Source organism: Chanodichthys erythropterus, chromosome 16 (genome assembly GCF_024489055.1).
Source record: "Chanodichthys erythropterus isolate Z2021 chromosome 16, ASM2448905v1, whole genome shotgun sequence".
Taxonomy (NCBI): Eukaryota; Metazoa; Chordata; class Actinopteri; order Cypriniformes; family Xenocyprididae; genus Chanodichthys; species Chanodichthys erythropterus.
This window is the reverse complement of record NC_090236.1, coordinates 11,918,468-11,934,001: the sequence shown is the minus strand read 5'-3', so window position 1 is coordinate 11,934,001 and position 15,534 is coordinate 11,918,468. Positions and strand designations below refer to the sequence as shown.

The window sequence follows — 15,534 nt, the reverse complement described above, 5'->3', positions numbered from 1 at the left end:
AGCGATATCCCAATTCGTCGGTCACTACTGACGTACGTCTCCGTTCCCTCCTTCAGGGAACGAGGGTTACATACGTAACCGAGACGTTTCTTGAGCAGCAAATCATCATATTAGAATGATTTCTGAAGGATCATGTGACACTGAAGACTGGAGTAATGATGCTGAAAATTCAGCTTTGATCACAGGAATAAATTACATTTTAACATATATTCACATAAAAAAAAAGAGTTTTTAAAAATTGTAATAATATTTTACTGTTTTTACTGCATTTTTTGATCCTCCTCGGCTCGGCTCCAAGTGGAGGTATATGCGCTCGGAAGTGTGCAGTGGGTTTCTTCTGCTTTATGCAGGAACACTTCCTGGTCACGTACCCCTCTATCTCAACCTTCATGTTGTTTTGGATATTGATATTGATACTGATATTTACCTCAATGTAGTTATTTGCTTGCTTTAAAATGTTAAGGTCATATGTGCTTGAATGATTATGAAATTAAGCAACTGCAATACATCCTTTGTATGTTATAAGATAAGATGACTAAGGAACAGTTGTGAAAGTTAGGTTTTTGAGTTTGATGTTTGTAACGAACCACAAAGGTTAACAATAAGCATGAAGAGAGCACGGTGCAACCTCAGGCGGAGGTGAGCCAGACGAAGACTTCAGTGAAGAAGAGGAAGAGTGCTAGAAGAAGACAACAGCATAGGAGACAAAGGAAGAACAATTAATCATGAGATATAGAGACTGATACACCTACAAAAGGTACATTGGATCATACAAGGCATGGATCAATTGATGAGTAATATGAAGTTAGATTTTCCAAAAATGTAGTATAAGTGTCTGAGTAAAAGGCCTCCTCAGATGCTGCCTGCATTAAGCAGAGATGGACACCCTAAGAGGGGAGCTTAAAGGATTAGTTCACTTTCAAATAAAATGTTCCTGATAATTTATTCACCCCCATGTCATCCAAGATGTTCATGTGTTTCTTCAGTCGAAAAGAAATTAAGGTTTTTGATGAAAACATTCCAGGATTTTTCTCCTTATAGTGGACTTCAATGGCCTCCAGACGGCTGAAGGTCAAAATGACAGTTTCAGTGCAGCTTCAAAGGGCTTTAAACGGCACCAGACGAGGAATAAGGGTCTTATCTAGAGAAACCATCAGTCATTTTTGAAAAAAATACAACTGTATATGCTTTATATAAAGAAATGATCGCCTTGCACGTGTTTCCGCTTTCCGTATACTTCAAAACATGCGTATGTCCTACGCCTTCCCTATTCTACTTACGGAAAAAAACGGAACTGGCACCGCGTTCGTTCCGTAAGTTAAAGCTTTTTGAAGAATATGGAAAGTGGAAGTTATAAAGCATATACAGTTGTATTTCTTTCAAAAATGACGGTTTCTCTAGATATGACTCTTATTCCTCGTCTGGTATCGTTTAAAGCCCTTTGAAGCTGCACTAAAACTGTAATTTTGACCTTCAACTGTTTGGTGGTCACTGATTTGGACATGGTGCATGTAAACCTCACTCCGCTGAACTCAAGAGGTGCTCTAGCGACTGACGCTAGAGACTGCAGTCTTTAGCCTCCTTGTTAGAGCACCGACTCCCATGCGGACAGGCCCGGATTCGATGCCCGCTTAGAGCGGCTGGTTTCAACTGGAGGGGCTGCAGTGTTAGCACCATACGGGAATGGGAGTGAGGTTTAGGGCAGTGATGTAGGCTAGTAAGAGCTGTGCGTGTCAACCTCACTCCCCTGAACTAAACAAGCTTGGAAGGGTATAAAGCAGCACTTCCTCTTCTGCTACAGGAACAGAGTGGAGCCTTATGTGCCTCTAGTGGCCGATCCGGAGTCGTCACCTGGACCAGATCCCTTAGACTTACAGCCGACTACTGTTATCTAATGATGAGCCCTGACATTATTCAGCTGTCGTGGTTTGAGCATGCCCAAAAATAATCAGTTATAATCGAATAATTAATTTTACAGCAAAAACATAACTACTTATAGAGCAGCCTATTCCATGATAGTCTGACTGAAGCTTACTTCCCTTCACACATTTAAAGATTCATACTTTCTTGCCTTTTGTCTTGCTGGTGTGCTGCACGCTACACAATTTATCTCTGTCCAGTGCATCAGTTACTGTGGTCTTACAGCGGCATTCTTACGCAAACGTGCACACAGAGACACTCATGAGTTTGAGGCTGTGGAAGGTTTATGTAAGGTCATCCAGATTCACCTGACTTTAAACATATAATGCTGCAAGATCCAATTTTAAGTTCTGGTTCTGGAAAAAGATTTCAGGAGGATTGCTAACATTTGTTAAATAAGAAAAACCCCAAAATTGTTTTTAGATAGTGATCATACAGTTTACAAGGAAAACTCTACAGGGTGTTTCATCTTGTTCAGAGATCAGTTATTTACAGGAGTGTCTATTGCCTTTTTGATTAAGCGCTTACAGTAATAATAACTCATGTACTTGATTCACATCACATCCACGCCATCTGAAATATCTCAACCTCTTACAAGACAACTGGAAACTTTATCAAATCAACATAGTTTAACAGTACTGTATCTGAAACATCTAAAATATCACCGGCCTTGAGTCTCTCACGGAGGAGCTCCGGGAGCATAAAAGTTTTATGATGTTTGTGTGGCCGGCAGATGTCCGCGAGGGTCTGCCGCATTACTTTCGTTTTGTTCTTTGTTTATTTTGAGATTAAAGATTTGTTCCCATATTTACGAACTACGTTACATTGGTGTCGAAACCCGGGAGGAAGGAGGGACATGCTGTTGGAGAGCCCTCGCTGCTGAGGGGGATCGCGGTGCTGCGGAGTTCGGGCAGCGCGGGAGCGTGAAGACCGCGAGAGGCTGCCCGAGGCGGTGGTTCTGGAGCCTAGTGACAGGTGGGACGGAGAGCTCGAGGCCGTGCCCCTGGGATGAGGTGGGGTGGCTGCCGTCCAAGAGGGAGCGGAGGAGTCGCCGCCGTTCGCCGTGGGCCGGAGCCTGCTGCCGTCCGCCATAAAGGGGAGGAGCAGGGAACGAGGGACTCGCTGCCGGCTGCCCTCAGTTGGAGGAGCCATCACCGGCCGCCAGGAGTCTCTCACGGAGGAGCTCCGGGAGCATAAAAGGAGGAGTGACGACCATGAAGGATGAGAGAGGAAGAGAGGACTAGGCCTGGATATTATTTTATGTTTTATTATGTTTGTGTGGCCGGCAGACGTCCGTGAGGTTCTGCTGGCATTACTTTCATTTTGTTCTTTGTTTATTTTATTAAAGATTATTGTTTTAACGTTCACCGGTTCCCGTCTCCTTCTTCCCGTTTATGAACTGTGTTACATTGGTGCCGAAACCCGGGAGGAAGGAGGGACATGCTGTTGGAGAGCCCTCTCTGCTGAGGGGGATCGCGGTGCTGCAGAGTTCGGGCAGCGCGGGTGGTGCTGGAGCCTAGTGACAGGTGGGACGAAGAGCTCGAGGCCGTGCCCCTGGGACGAGGTGGGGTGGCTGCCGTCCAAGAGGGAGCGGAGGAGTCACCGCCGTTTGCCGTGGGCCGTGGGCCGGAGCCTGCAGCCGTCTGCCATAAAGGGGAGGAGCAGGCAACGGGGGACTCGCTGCCGGCTGCCCTCAGTCGGAGGAGCCATCACCGGCCGCCAGGAGGTGGTCGAGGATCGGGCCGTCCACCGAGCGTCCAGTGCCACCACATGGCACTGCGAAGAAGCGCCTCTTAGCAGGCTGAGGGCCGAGCAGGGCGGGCGAGAGCCGTGAGGGAATGGCGCACGGCCAGTGACGCAAGTGATAACGAGCATCACCTGGGAGGCGCACCGGCCTTGAGTCTCTCACGGAGGAGCTCCGGGAGCATAAAAGGAGAAGCGACGACCGTGACGGACGAGAGAGGACTAGGCCTGGATATTATTTTATGTTTTATTATGTTTGTGTGGCCGGCAGACGTCCGCGAGGGTCTGCCGGCATTACTTTCATTTTGTTCTTTGTTTATTTTATTAAAGATTATTGTTTTAACGTTCGCCGGTTCCCGCCTCCTTCTTCCCATTTACGAACTGTGTTACAGTGCCCTTTTGGCAACTGCCCTCTACACAGTCGTACCCTCCCCAGCGCCCCACGTAAGCCCAAAGAAAACAGTCTGCCATACCAACGGGATGCCATGACCAGTGTTGTTAACACTGGGAAAGTGTGCCTAGTCTAATGGAGAGGGACGATATGGAGACCACACTCTGCCGAAAGGGAGGTAACGTGTGGTGGACACACATACGGAACTGACTTGGTCCTGCATAGCATTGGAGGAGTTACCACCGATACAGAGATGGACAGAGTGGAACTGCTCAGGGAAAGACACGAGTGTGGCGACAGAGAGACAATACACATATGTGATTACCGAGGGGGAATCACAACATATGGGCATCTAGCCCAGTAAAAGGGCTGACTGGCCAGGCATGCACATGAGTACTGGGCCTGGCATCAGACCCCATTCGTCGCGTCTGACTGCTGAAGGATGCTGGAGGAACTTGATTCAGGCTTTGCCAAGTGGGGAACTCTTCTGAAGAGCAAGTAGGTGCTCGTATCGCCCCCAATAGGGGGAAATGGCGCTACAAGTGAGACACCAAGCCAGGCTTCCTGCACATTACCTGTTTGTACCCAGCACACAGGTAGAAACCGGATCCACTCTGAGATTTTAGAGTCTCGCAAATGTATTAGGTGTCGCCCAACCCGCAGCTGATGTCTGTCAGAGAGGTGCCGTGTGCCAACACCCAGGAGGAAGCAACACCCTGAGTAGAGTGAGCCCTCACTCTGAGGGGGCATGGCATGGTGATGGCATCCACTATCCTCTGTTTGGAAACAACCTTTCCCTTCTGCTGACTTCCAAAGCAGGCAAAGTGCTGCTTTGAGCATCTGAAGCTATGTGTGCAGTCCAAGTAAACATGTAATGTGTGAACAGGACACAGCAATGTGAGGGCTGGGTCTGCCTCCTCTGGAAGTTCACCACTTGCAAATTCACTACTTGGTCCCTAAAAGGAGTGGTGGGAATTTTGGGCACATATCCCGGACCCAAACTCAAGGCACGATTCCCTGACCGAAAATGCCTGCAGGTCCCCCACCCTTTTGAAGGAAACAAGCATGGATAGGAGCTTTAGAGACAGGATTTTAAGCTCAACTGACTCCTGGAGCTCTCTGTAGACCAGAAAGGACCACAGAGAGGTCCCAGGAGGGGATAGGGTTTTAACCTCCTTGCGCCTCTCAGGAACCTGATGACCAGGGCTGCGTTCCACTTCAGTTTTAAACACGCACTCGCGAACTTCCCTAAACACTTCCCCTCGGGGGAATCCCTGCCGCCATTTTAAAGTGTGTTCCACTTTGTGAAGTGGACGAGGGAAGTTTATATGGACAGACCCTCGCTTACCCCACCACAAACAACACTATGATATATTAATAATTTTTTTAAAACACACATATACACATATAGAATGCTGTATCAAACAATTCTGTAAGGGGACAAAAATTAATAATAAATCAGCTTCATTGTGGATTCCAAGTGATCAAGGGCTTAGGACGTTCCAGTTCAGCCCATTGCATAGGTTCCTCCAGTAGTGGGCACTCGTGCAACATAAGCAATGACGTACATCCGAGTCAACGAGACTGAGGGAAGTTAGCGAGGGAAGGGCATTTAAAAATGAACTGGAACGCAGCCCAGGTTGTGTTTTCCAAGTGACCTGGCATCAAAAGCATTGTGATGTGCTGCAACGGCAGCAACATACACTTTCAAAGTGGAGCGGAACAGTTTTTGCTCCAACCTCTCTTGCAAGAAGTAAAGCACAGAGCTGATTGGGCATTTCCAGGGTCTTCCCGGCGGGAAGAACACCACTCAGCGAACAGACTTCACATCAAAACATAAACACACCTGGCAGAGGGGGCTCTAGCTTGAGTGATTGTGTCTACCAGAGCCGGTGGTAGGCCACTTAAAGGAACACTCCACTTTTTTTGAAAATAGGCTCATTTTCCAACTCCCCTAGAGTTAAACAGTTGAGTTTTACCGTTTTCAAATCCATTCAGCCGATCTCCGGTTCTGGCGGTACCACTTTTAGCATAGCTTAGCATAGTTCATTGAATCTGATTAGACCGTTAGCATCGTGCTCAAAAATGACCAAAGAGTTTAGATATTTTTCATATTTAAAACTTGACTCTTCTGTAGTTAAATCGTGTACTAAGACCGACGGAAAATAAAAAGTTGTGATTTTCTAGGCTGATATGGCTAGGAACTATACTCTCATTCAGGCGTAATAATCAAGGAACTTTGCTGCCGTTCCATGGCTGCAGCAGTGCAATGATATTACGCAATGATATTCCAGACGTGGGTGCCACATGGGCCCCATCCATGAGAAAGTAGGTCCTTCCTCATGGGAATCCACCAGGGAGGGGCTATCACGAGGAGCATCAGGTCCAAAAGCCAGATCTGGGTGGACTAGTAAGGCGCAACCATTACGACCTGCTTCTCGTTTTCCCTGACCTTGTGCAGTGTCATTGTAGCGGCTCCTGGCCATAAATTTAGGTAGGGCAGATTCTGGGTCTTAGTGCTAGTTTATGATAACCATTTTATAAGCTTTATATTCTAATAGCTGAACACAGCAGACACACTTTTGGCAGATTTACATTGGAAATTTGTGGGTATCATGAATATATGCCTGCTGAATCCTTTCACTACATTTTAATATATCCTGCTCACTTTACAACTTAAAATAGCCTAGAAAATATTTGTTGCAGAATGCTGAACTCGTTTATAATTTATTATTAATTCAGTATATATAGAGGTCTATGTTGGATGAATATTTTGGTGCCCAAGATGAGCTGCGGCTGTAATCAATAAATCCACTGGATGTAATATAAATCTTTACCATCCAACTGCACATTTATATAAAGTACAATGATGTCATTTTGCACCAATAGAGCTGTTTATTGCTGTGTACAATAAATAAAACATGTTCAGAGACAAAGAATACAAAGGGTTAATATGCTCGGATTGGAATTATTCTCTTTCCTAGAGTTTCTCTATATACTGTAACATGGGTTGTAAACGGTGCTGCCCTCTATTTGTAAAATATGCTTTATGCATCAAGTAGTTCACAGGAAAACACCTTTAGCAGTACACAGCCAAACAGTTTATAGATTGTGTCTTTTAATTAAGTAGTTTTTGCATCATTATTTCTGTCAGGTTGTATATTTGGAAACGCAGCATGACACCTCACTCGACAGAGACAATTACAACAACACTTAAAATAAGTTACTGTACATAATGGACAATTACACAGTATTTTACAAATTGTATCAATCACTTTGACATCACAGACTGTTCACACATAAAAATAATAAACAGATTCTGTACACACAACTGCACATTTTACTAATCAAATTTAAAGAAAACATTTTCAAACATAATTTAAGCAACAATATAATCACATATTTATTATCTAAGACTGTCTTTATATTTCTGCACCACTAGCAGCATTGAAATGATAGTTCAAGCAGTTCAACTGAGTGGAACACCGGTTCAACCAATGAGTATAGAGGCGGGACTATCTGTTTGTTTGACCAATAGAAGACGAGTGTTTGTAATTTGCTTAAAAACACTGCAGTCAATAGAGAGCAACAGGGATGATGAAATTTTGTATGCAAAAACATGAAAACAAGCACTAGAGTCACTGGGTTTTTTTAACTGGTTTTCGGTTAAATGCCTGAAATAAGGTCTGTGGTGAACACAAGATATTTTCCTATTTTATTCTAAGACATAAAATACATCAGTAACACCCTTTTGTGATCTTTTTAAAGTTTTCACTTTGCTTACAAGTGGCTAAATGAGACTACAGAAGTTGTCGGGAACATTAAACATCATCACGGTCGCTAGTCGCTTTCACAGCCTCATTGTGTTTATAATTGCACTCTTGCAAACTATTCCAAATCAAACTTTCAGGGAAAATGTTTTTAAATAAAGACTGAAAGAGAGTTGTAGCTTAGTGAGGGTGATGTTGAAGTCATGTGTTCCTAGTGTCACTCGTTTAGAGCCAGTGTTGCCAAGTCTGCAGACTTTAACATTGTTGCTGCGGGTTGTTTTTCAAGTCTGCGGGCTGAAGCAACCCCAAATAACATGATATTTTTCCCATGGAAAGCGAATTTTACGAGGTGAACCCTGCTGATTTGGGGGACCCCCCTAAAATCCCACTGGGCTAGTTTTGGGCTAATTTTGAGTAGGAATTGGATGGGTTTTGACCTGGCATCCCTGTTTATAGCCTACCTTTAGCTTTTTACTTCTGGTAATTGTGTTTAGACATCATAAATGTTGTGTTCATTTGTGAAGATTGTCATGATGAACTAAACGTGTAAGAATCATAAACTTTTGTTGGTCACAGAGCTTATTTTCTGCAATAATCCAAAAGCCAGTGGAAAAATCATGTTAGGTTCTTGTCGAGGGAACCAGGGTGATGCAAACTACATTTCATCACTGCATTTCTCTATTCCATTTAGTGCAGATAGTGGCAAAGAAATGAACCTCTTCTGCATTAAATATGTTAAACTGATGTCCACAGCCTGTGTTTGTAAGCGTTTCTGTGTGTCTGGTGTGTAAACGCACAGAAAACTGGACTCTCCCACAGGAAGAGAATTCCTCAGGAATGACTCCACTTCGCACAAAGGAAGGAAACACTAAGATTCACTCACACTCACACACGCACACACACACGGATAGTCGGGCCGTTCTCTCAGTTAACACAAACCACCCTCGTAATCATCATCTTCCTCAGCTGGTGGTCCAGCGCTGCCCTCTTGAGGAGCAACAGGAGGTTTCTTCTTCTTCCCGCCACCTCCGCCCGGCACCCTCAGAGAGATGGCCAACTTGGCATACTGCATGAACAGAGCCGAGGAGAGAGGGTTTTAATAGTAATGCACTGATTTGTCAGCCAGGCTGATTGTAAAATCAGCCAGATTTTTTGGAAAAACAGTAAATAACAGCTGGTTCCAAGAACGTTAGTTTTTGGTTCCCAGAACGTTAGTTTTTGGTTCCCAGAACATTATTTTTTGGTTCCCAGAACATTATTTTTTAAGGTTTGTTTTTGGTTAGCAATGAATGTTTTCTTAATGGAAATAGAATGTTAGTTTTTGGTTCAAATAATGTCATTCTAACATTCCCAGAATGTTCCCCTAACCTCTTCACTCCGATATCATTACCCTAGTGTACATCACTAATCATCCAGCACACAAAATAATAACCAAAAAGTAACCATTAGGAAACTTTCTGTATAAGTTATTTTTAGGTTATTTAAAAATAACCAACCTGCAACGTTCTGGGAACGATATTTTATGGTTAAACCTAAAAAGAACGTTCCTAGAACGTTATTATTTGGTTCTCAAAAAAATAACCAAACAGGAACCAAATACTAATGGTAAGGTAACATTCTGTGTTTGCTTGGGATGTTAGTAGATTTTTAATATTTCCATGAATGAGCTCTCTAACAGAAAGCTAAAATACTATTTATGTAAAAGTTGTACTTTTTGTTTGTTGATTTTGTTGGTAAAAAAATCAACTAAAAATTAACAAACTACAATACAAAAATGATAGGACAACATTTATAATGTTACAAAAGATTTCTATTTCAAATAAATTAAATGTAATGGCTACTGAAAATTCAGCTTCGTATCAGAGGAATAAATTACACTGTAAAATTTTAATTCTATTAAAATATAATTACGATATAAATTCTATATTCCAAATTCTATAAATTCTAATAAAATTCCACAATATTACAATTTTTAACTGTATTTTTGTTCAAATTAATCCAGGATTGGAAAGCATAAGAGACTTCTATATATTAGTGCTGTCAAAATTAGCGCGTCATAAAAAATGTTTCCGTCATAATTTGGCTAACACGTATTTAACGTATTGTTGACGTGTTACAATTCACGTGTTTTTGAACCTTTTGGCCTTCCATATCTGTGTGACATGACTTGTATGTCTGTGTGTGTGTGTGTGTGTGTGTGTGTGTATGTATATATACATATATATATATATATATATATATATATATATATATATATATATATATTATATAATTTTAATATAGTTTAAGTAGAATGTATTTCATTTTTATGAATACTGAGCTTATGAATACTGAGCTAATGCTCCTTTAGTGAGCGTAATGTTTTGCCACAGTATTGTTCTGTTCGGTGTGAAGAATCAGGTCTAACACTCACATCATTGTCCATGTACTTGAGTAAAGGTGAGTTGCACACGCGTGCCAACTGATCCTCGTCCTGCTCGTCATAAGCCGCCAGTAATGTCTCCATAGAAACGCAGTCCTCACTCCCACTGAACCCTGGGAGACTGAAGGGAAGGAACAACACAATATTTCATACCGTTCACAGATAATACAGTGGATTTGAAGGACGGTGTCACTCGTTTGTACCTGTAACTTTCTCTGACACACTTGTCTGCAGCAACAAAGTCACCACGGTGGAGATGGACCAGCACTTGAGCAATGGTTTTCTGCAGGTAAGAACAACTATATCAAACATCTATTGAAAACATTAGGACACAAATGCAAACTTTCATGATAAAAGTTGAATTTCTCAATAGGCAGAAGCTTGTCAAGTTGGACACCAAATGGACTGGTGTGTGACATGACCTCGTCCTGAACAATTATGACTAAAATTTCAGATGAATGTCAGTATTTGCACCTTAAAGCAGGTGGGGTAGTTCTCAATTTCCTTGTACATGTTCTTCTCTTTTTGGAGGGACACAGCAGCCTCGTCCAACCTGAGGACAATAAAACACAACAGCAAGATTATATATGTAAAATGTACAGTATGGATGTCTTTTTTGAACTTTAAATCATGTAAATGTATTCTAGTAGGCCCCAAAACTAAAACTAAGAACTTGTAAAAAAGGACGCACCTGCGCAGTCTCACCAGAAGTCTGGAGGATTTACCCAGAAGCTCTGCGGCCTGTCTGAGACGATCTTCATTCTGAACACATCAACAACCAGATCACATGGGTTATGCATGAATATCCACAACAAATAGATGTCTGATCATTTACAGGATTCATTTATGTCACAAGGTTAAAAATATTAATGCATGTTGCCGTTTCCTCACCTCAAACACAGATGCAGCCTTCTGGTACAAGTCCACGGCTTTCTCCAGATCAATCGATTCAACGAGTCTGAAGAAGCAGACGGCACTGGTTAATGCTGGTCGTGGTAAGAGAACCCTCACATGCATTCAGTTCAAACACTTCAGAGAATGCAAAGATAGTACACAAACAACCTCTCAGGAAGTGGGAGGGTCTTCCCCAGCTAATAGGGAACATTCCCAGAACATTCTGGCAAGGTTCTCTCAAAGTTATGAACAAACATTATTCCGGTAACGTTAATAGAATGTTTGTTCAAAGTTATCTGTTCTATAATAATGTTCTCAAAAGGTTAGCAACGTATAAACTTTTTTTCTGAAACGTTGAATGTTCATCTAACATTTTTAAAAGTTACTACTTGCTTTAGAATGTTTAAAGAACATTCAAAAGTAACATTCCCATAATGTTTGCAAAAATATAAAATGGAATGTCCTATTAACATTTGTATAACCAAAAGAAAAAAGTTTTTAAAAAAGAAACATTTATGAACATGAGCTGGCATATGCAAATATTGGGGTCATACATATTAATGATCCCGACTGTTGCGTAACAGTCGGTGTTATGTTGAGATTCGCCTGTTCTTCTGAGGTCTTTTAAACAAATGAGATTTATATAAGGAGGAGGAAACAATGGAGTTTGAGACTCACTGTATGTCATTTCCATGTACTGAACTCTTGTTATTTAACTTAATTCTAGGGCACCTTTAATCACTTTAATTTTGAAGATTTTTTGGAAAGAAAGACCTTACATTTCAATGTGGAATCAAGCTGTTTTCTGCGTCATGTACAAGACTTACATTTCAAATTAAAACAGCAGCTCATTTGCATTTAAAGGGACACACACAAAAACAGTGTGTTTTTGCTCACACCCAAATAGGGGCAAATTTGACAAGCTATAATAAATGATCTGTGGGGGATTTTTTGAGCTGAAACTTCACAGACACATTCTGGGGACACCAGAGACTTATATTACATCTTGTGAAAGAAGCATTATAGGTCCTCTTTAAATCCGGTCTGCTCAGATGGATCAGTATTGGCTAGGTGGCGCTGTCACAAAAAAAACTAGGGTCCTAGAAATGCGGTCCTAGGTCTGTGGTCCTGAACTGCAGCCTCCGGTACTGCAGGATTATACTAGAGGTTAATTTCCGACCCCGGTTTTGATTAGTCATTGGTATACGCTCATCTGTATACTCACTTCCCAGCCCTGTCCAAGGCTATTCCAGCAGTGCCAGAGGTGCCGTTCTCCACGTACATGACGCTGGCCTTCTCTATCAGCTGGATGGCCTCAGGCATCTTCTTCATGTCCTGCAGGTGTGCAAGAGTCATTCATGCACCGTCTCAAACCTACAGGCCATCCATAACAATCACTGTACGGTTCGACTCACCTTCAACATCATGCCGGCTTGTTCATACGCTCTGAGAAGAAGAGAAGCATGTTTTATAATGGATGGCAATAAGGTGAGTATTATATAGGCAGTTAATCATGTATAAGTTTTTAATATTATAGTATGTTGTTAACTACTAAAAGTATGAAAGTAGTAAACTAAATTAGCATAGATAGGTAGTAAACTATTTAGAGTAATAGCATAAACATTCACTTACTTTGCTGCATGGAAGAGTCTGTGAATTTTAGTTAAGTAAATATGAGAGAATAAAATCAAAGCTTAAACAATACTACATAATACAAATATAAACTATAATATTTAGTCTTATTTGGTGGATTAACTTTGCATTTGTGATTTCTTCTTCTGCCTTAACTGGGGTCACAGTGTTGTTCGTGAAGGATACGCTTTGTTTTCTGTGTGGTACTCGGCCTCTTTCAGGTACGCGTCCTTCGCTTGTTCAAGCTGTTTCGCATTTTTGAAAGCCACAGCTAATATAACACCAATAGACATTGTTAAAAAGCAATCATTGTGATGGGTATTACATTTCCTTCAATAATATCAGTGCAAGACGGTCATTTATTTAAGGTTTCAATCACCTGCTTTTGCCATCTCCGAAGCTGCTCCATCATAATCAGGTTTCCACTTGGTCATGCTGGTCTTTAAGCTGCATGAGGTAAAACACATTCATTTTATGGTGTTCACTGGTAACCAAACCCTTGTGAGAAAGAAGTGCGCTTACGTGTATTGAATGTGCACTTGTAGTGTATGTCAAATCTTAAAAATATATATATTTATAAAAAAAAAAAAATTACTTGCAGACAATATAATATTAATAAAATAAAAGGCCACTTAAAGAGAGTACACTTTAGTTTTTTAAGTACACTTTTTAAAAGCACACTTTGTAATAATGCCACATTAAAAAATTTACTCTAAAGTATATTTTAAATCACGTTTTAATAATCTTTCATCATGCTTTAAAGAAGTACACTTATGTTTATGTGTTAACACATGTACAGTACTTGATTTGTGGTTTGTTATTTGAAATTGCATTTAAATTTAATGTATTTTAAATGTACTAACTGTGACTTCATCATTACAAACCTGTAATTTAAGTATATATTTAAATACATGACATTTAAGAAACACATAAATGCTTGTCAATGCATTCGGCGGTACGCTTTAAACATTTTAAGGACAACAGAATTATGAATTTACTTATAAAGATGTACTTAAGTGGAACAAAAAGCACTCTTAAGTTCAAATAATTGCTTGCAATATAAATTTATACTATAATACATTTTCATTTAATTGTAAATAACATCCAATTAAGTATATTTTCCAAGAACGTGCTCTTTTTTACTAGTGTGCTTCTTTTTCACAAGGTAAGAGATGTTGCAAAAAAAAGATGCACATAATTTAACATTAGTTTTTGAACTTGGTGTTTGTAAACAACATACAAAAGCCAATTTTAGAACAATTTGCGCAATTGGACTTTTGACTCAAAATCTACTGCGATGAGGTCTGTGACAACTTGCCCCATGATGTGCACTCGAACGTGTACTGCGTAGCAAGAATGTCCACATCACCATCATCATCATCAGTAGTGTTTCGGAACCCTCATAATGAGGACCACTGCAGCTGTCGCTAAGGTAACCTCCAGCACTGCACGCGCGATTACGCAATCTGTCTCGCGGTGTAATATTCTTCATGCATTCTTCACGCGCATCAGAATCCTCCAGCATCTCATGTAATAATCTGGACGCTCAAACCAAAACGCATCCCGTTATCTCTCAGTAGCCTAATAGGCAATTGTCCTTTTCCCTGACAGCGACAGCAGGCCGATCGTAACGCGTGAGATCTGACCTGTCCGGTCATTCTGTGTCTATATGACAATATTTCATATCTCACCATTTCTCGGCTTTGGCGATGTGCTCGTGCGCCTCGTTGATCTTCTGTGCGGCCATGGCTCACGGTTGCGCGGATGAAGAGGACACAGACCGACCCGCTGCTCGGGAGGAGGAGGATGATGATGATGGACCGTCACGTGCTATACGTAGATTATCCAGATTTTCTTTAGAGCTCATCCACGTCACGGTGTTTTTCTACGGGAGCCCGAGTGGGAAGCTGCAATGCACCCTGCAGCATCTGCGATTCACAATTGCCTTATTTTTATTATTCATTAATTTATGTATGAGTATAATGTATTTATTATTATTATCTATTAATGTGTTTACGGATAGAATATATTTGCTATTTTTATAATTATATAGAATAATATATTGTTTGTATTTATTTTTATTATTTATATGTTAATTTATGTATAAGTATATATTATTTATTTATTTATTGTGTTGACGGGTAGAATATAATTATATAGAATAATATATATTTTGCCTTATTTTTTATTATTTATATATATAATAATATATATTTTGCCTTATTTTTTATTATTTATATATATAAATAATAAAAAAATAAGGCATAATATATATTTTGCCTTATTTTTTATTATTTATATATATAAATAATAAAAAAATAAGGCAAAATATATATTATTCTATATAATTATATTCTACCCGTCAACACAATATATAAATAAAAAAATATATATAATATAATAATATAAATAAATATTTAATATTTATAATATTTATTTATATAATATTTATATTTATTAATATATAAATAAATAATATATATAAATACATTATATATATTTGTGTATAAATAGAATATATTATTATTTATTAATGTGTTTACGGATAGAATATATTTGTTATTTTTATAATTATATAGAATAATATTATATATTATATAGAATAATATATATTGTTCGCATTTATTTTTATTATTTATTTATTAATTTATTGTGTTGACAGGTAGAATATAATTATATAGAATAATATATTTTGCCTTATTTTTATTATTTATATATATATATTTATTATTATAATTATATAGAGTATATTGTTTGCTTTT

The 15,534-nt window shown here is 39.9% G+C and overlaps 1 protein-coding gene across 1 annotated transcript; it reads right to left on the bottom strand.

Annotated features, from left to right (window-relative positions):
• Positions 1-6,941: 6,941 nt before the first annotated feature.
• Positions 6,942-14,606, bottom strand: napgb (N-ethylmaleimide-sensitive factor attachment protein, gamma b). The gene is made up of 12 exons (XM_067363132.1): positions 14,464-14,606; positions 13,152-13,219; positions 12,959-13,043; positions 12,773-12,790; positions 12,556-12,586; positions 12,366-12,475; positions 11,138-11,204; positions 10,938-11,008; positions 10,721-10,799; positions 10,450-10,529; positions 10,238-10,367; positions 6,942-8,890 (listed from the first exon to the last, which is right to left on the bottom strand). The coding sequence occupies exons 1-12, from the start codon at positions 14,517-14,519 to the stop codon at positions 8,753-8,755; spliced, it is 933 nt and encodes a 310-aa protein (XP_067219233.1). The 5' UTR covers positions 14,520-14,606; the 3' UTR covers positions 6,942-8,752.
• Positions 14,607-15,534: the final 928 nt, after the last annotated feature.

What these genes read in the sequence shown, in the direction of transcription:
- napgb (XM_067363132.1), bottom strand. Translation starts at nt 14,519, where the DNA reads ATGGCCGCACAGAAGATCAACGAGGCGCACGAGCACATCGCCAAAGCC. An exon ending in ATCGCCAAAGCCGAGAAATG is followed by an intron (nt 13,220 to 14,463) that starts GTGAGATATGAA and finishes TACCTCATGCAG; the next exon opens with CTTAAAGACCAGCATGACCA. An exon ending in TGTGTCAGAGAAAGTTACAG is followed by an intron (nt 10,368 to 10,449) that starts GTACAAACGAGT and finishes CCTTCCCTTCAG; the next exon opens with TCTCCCAGGGTTCAGTGGGA.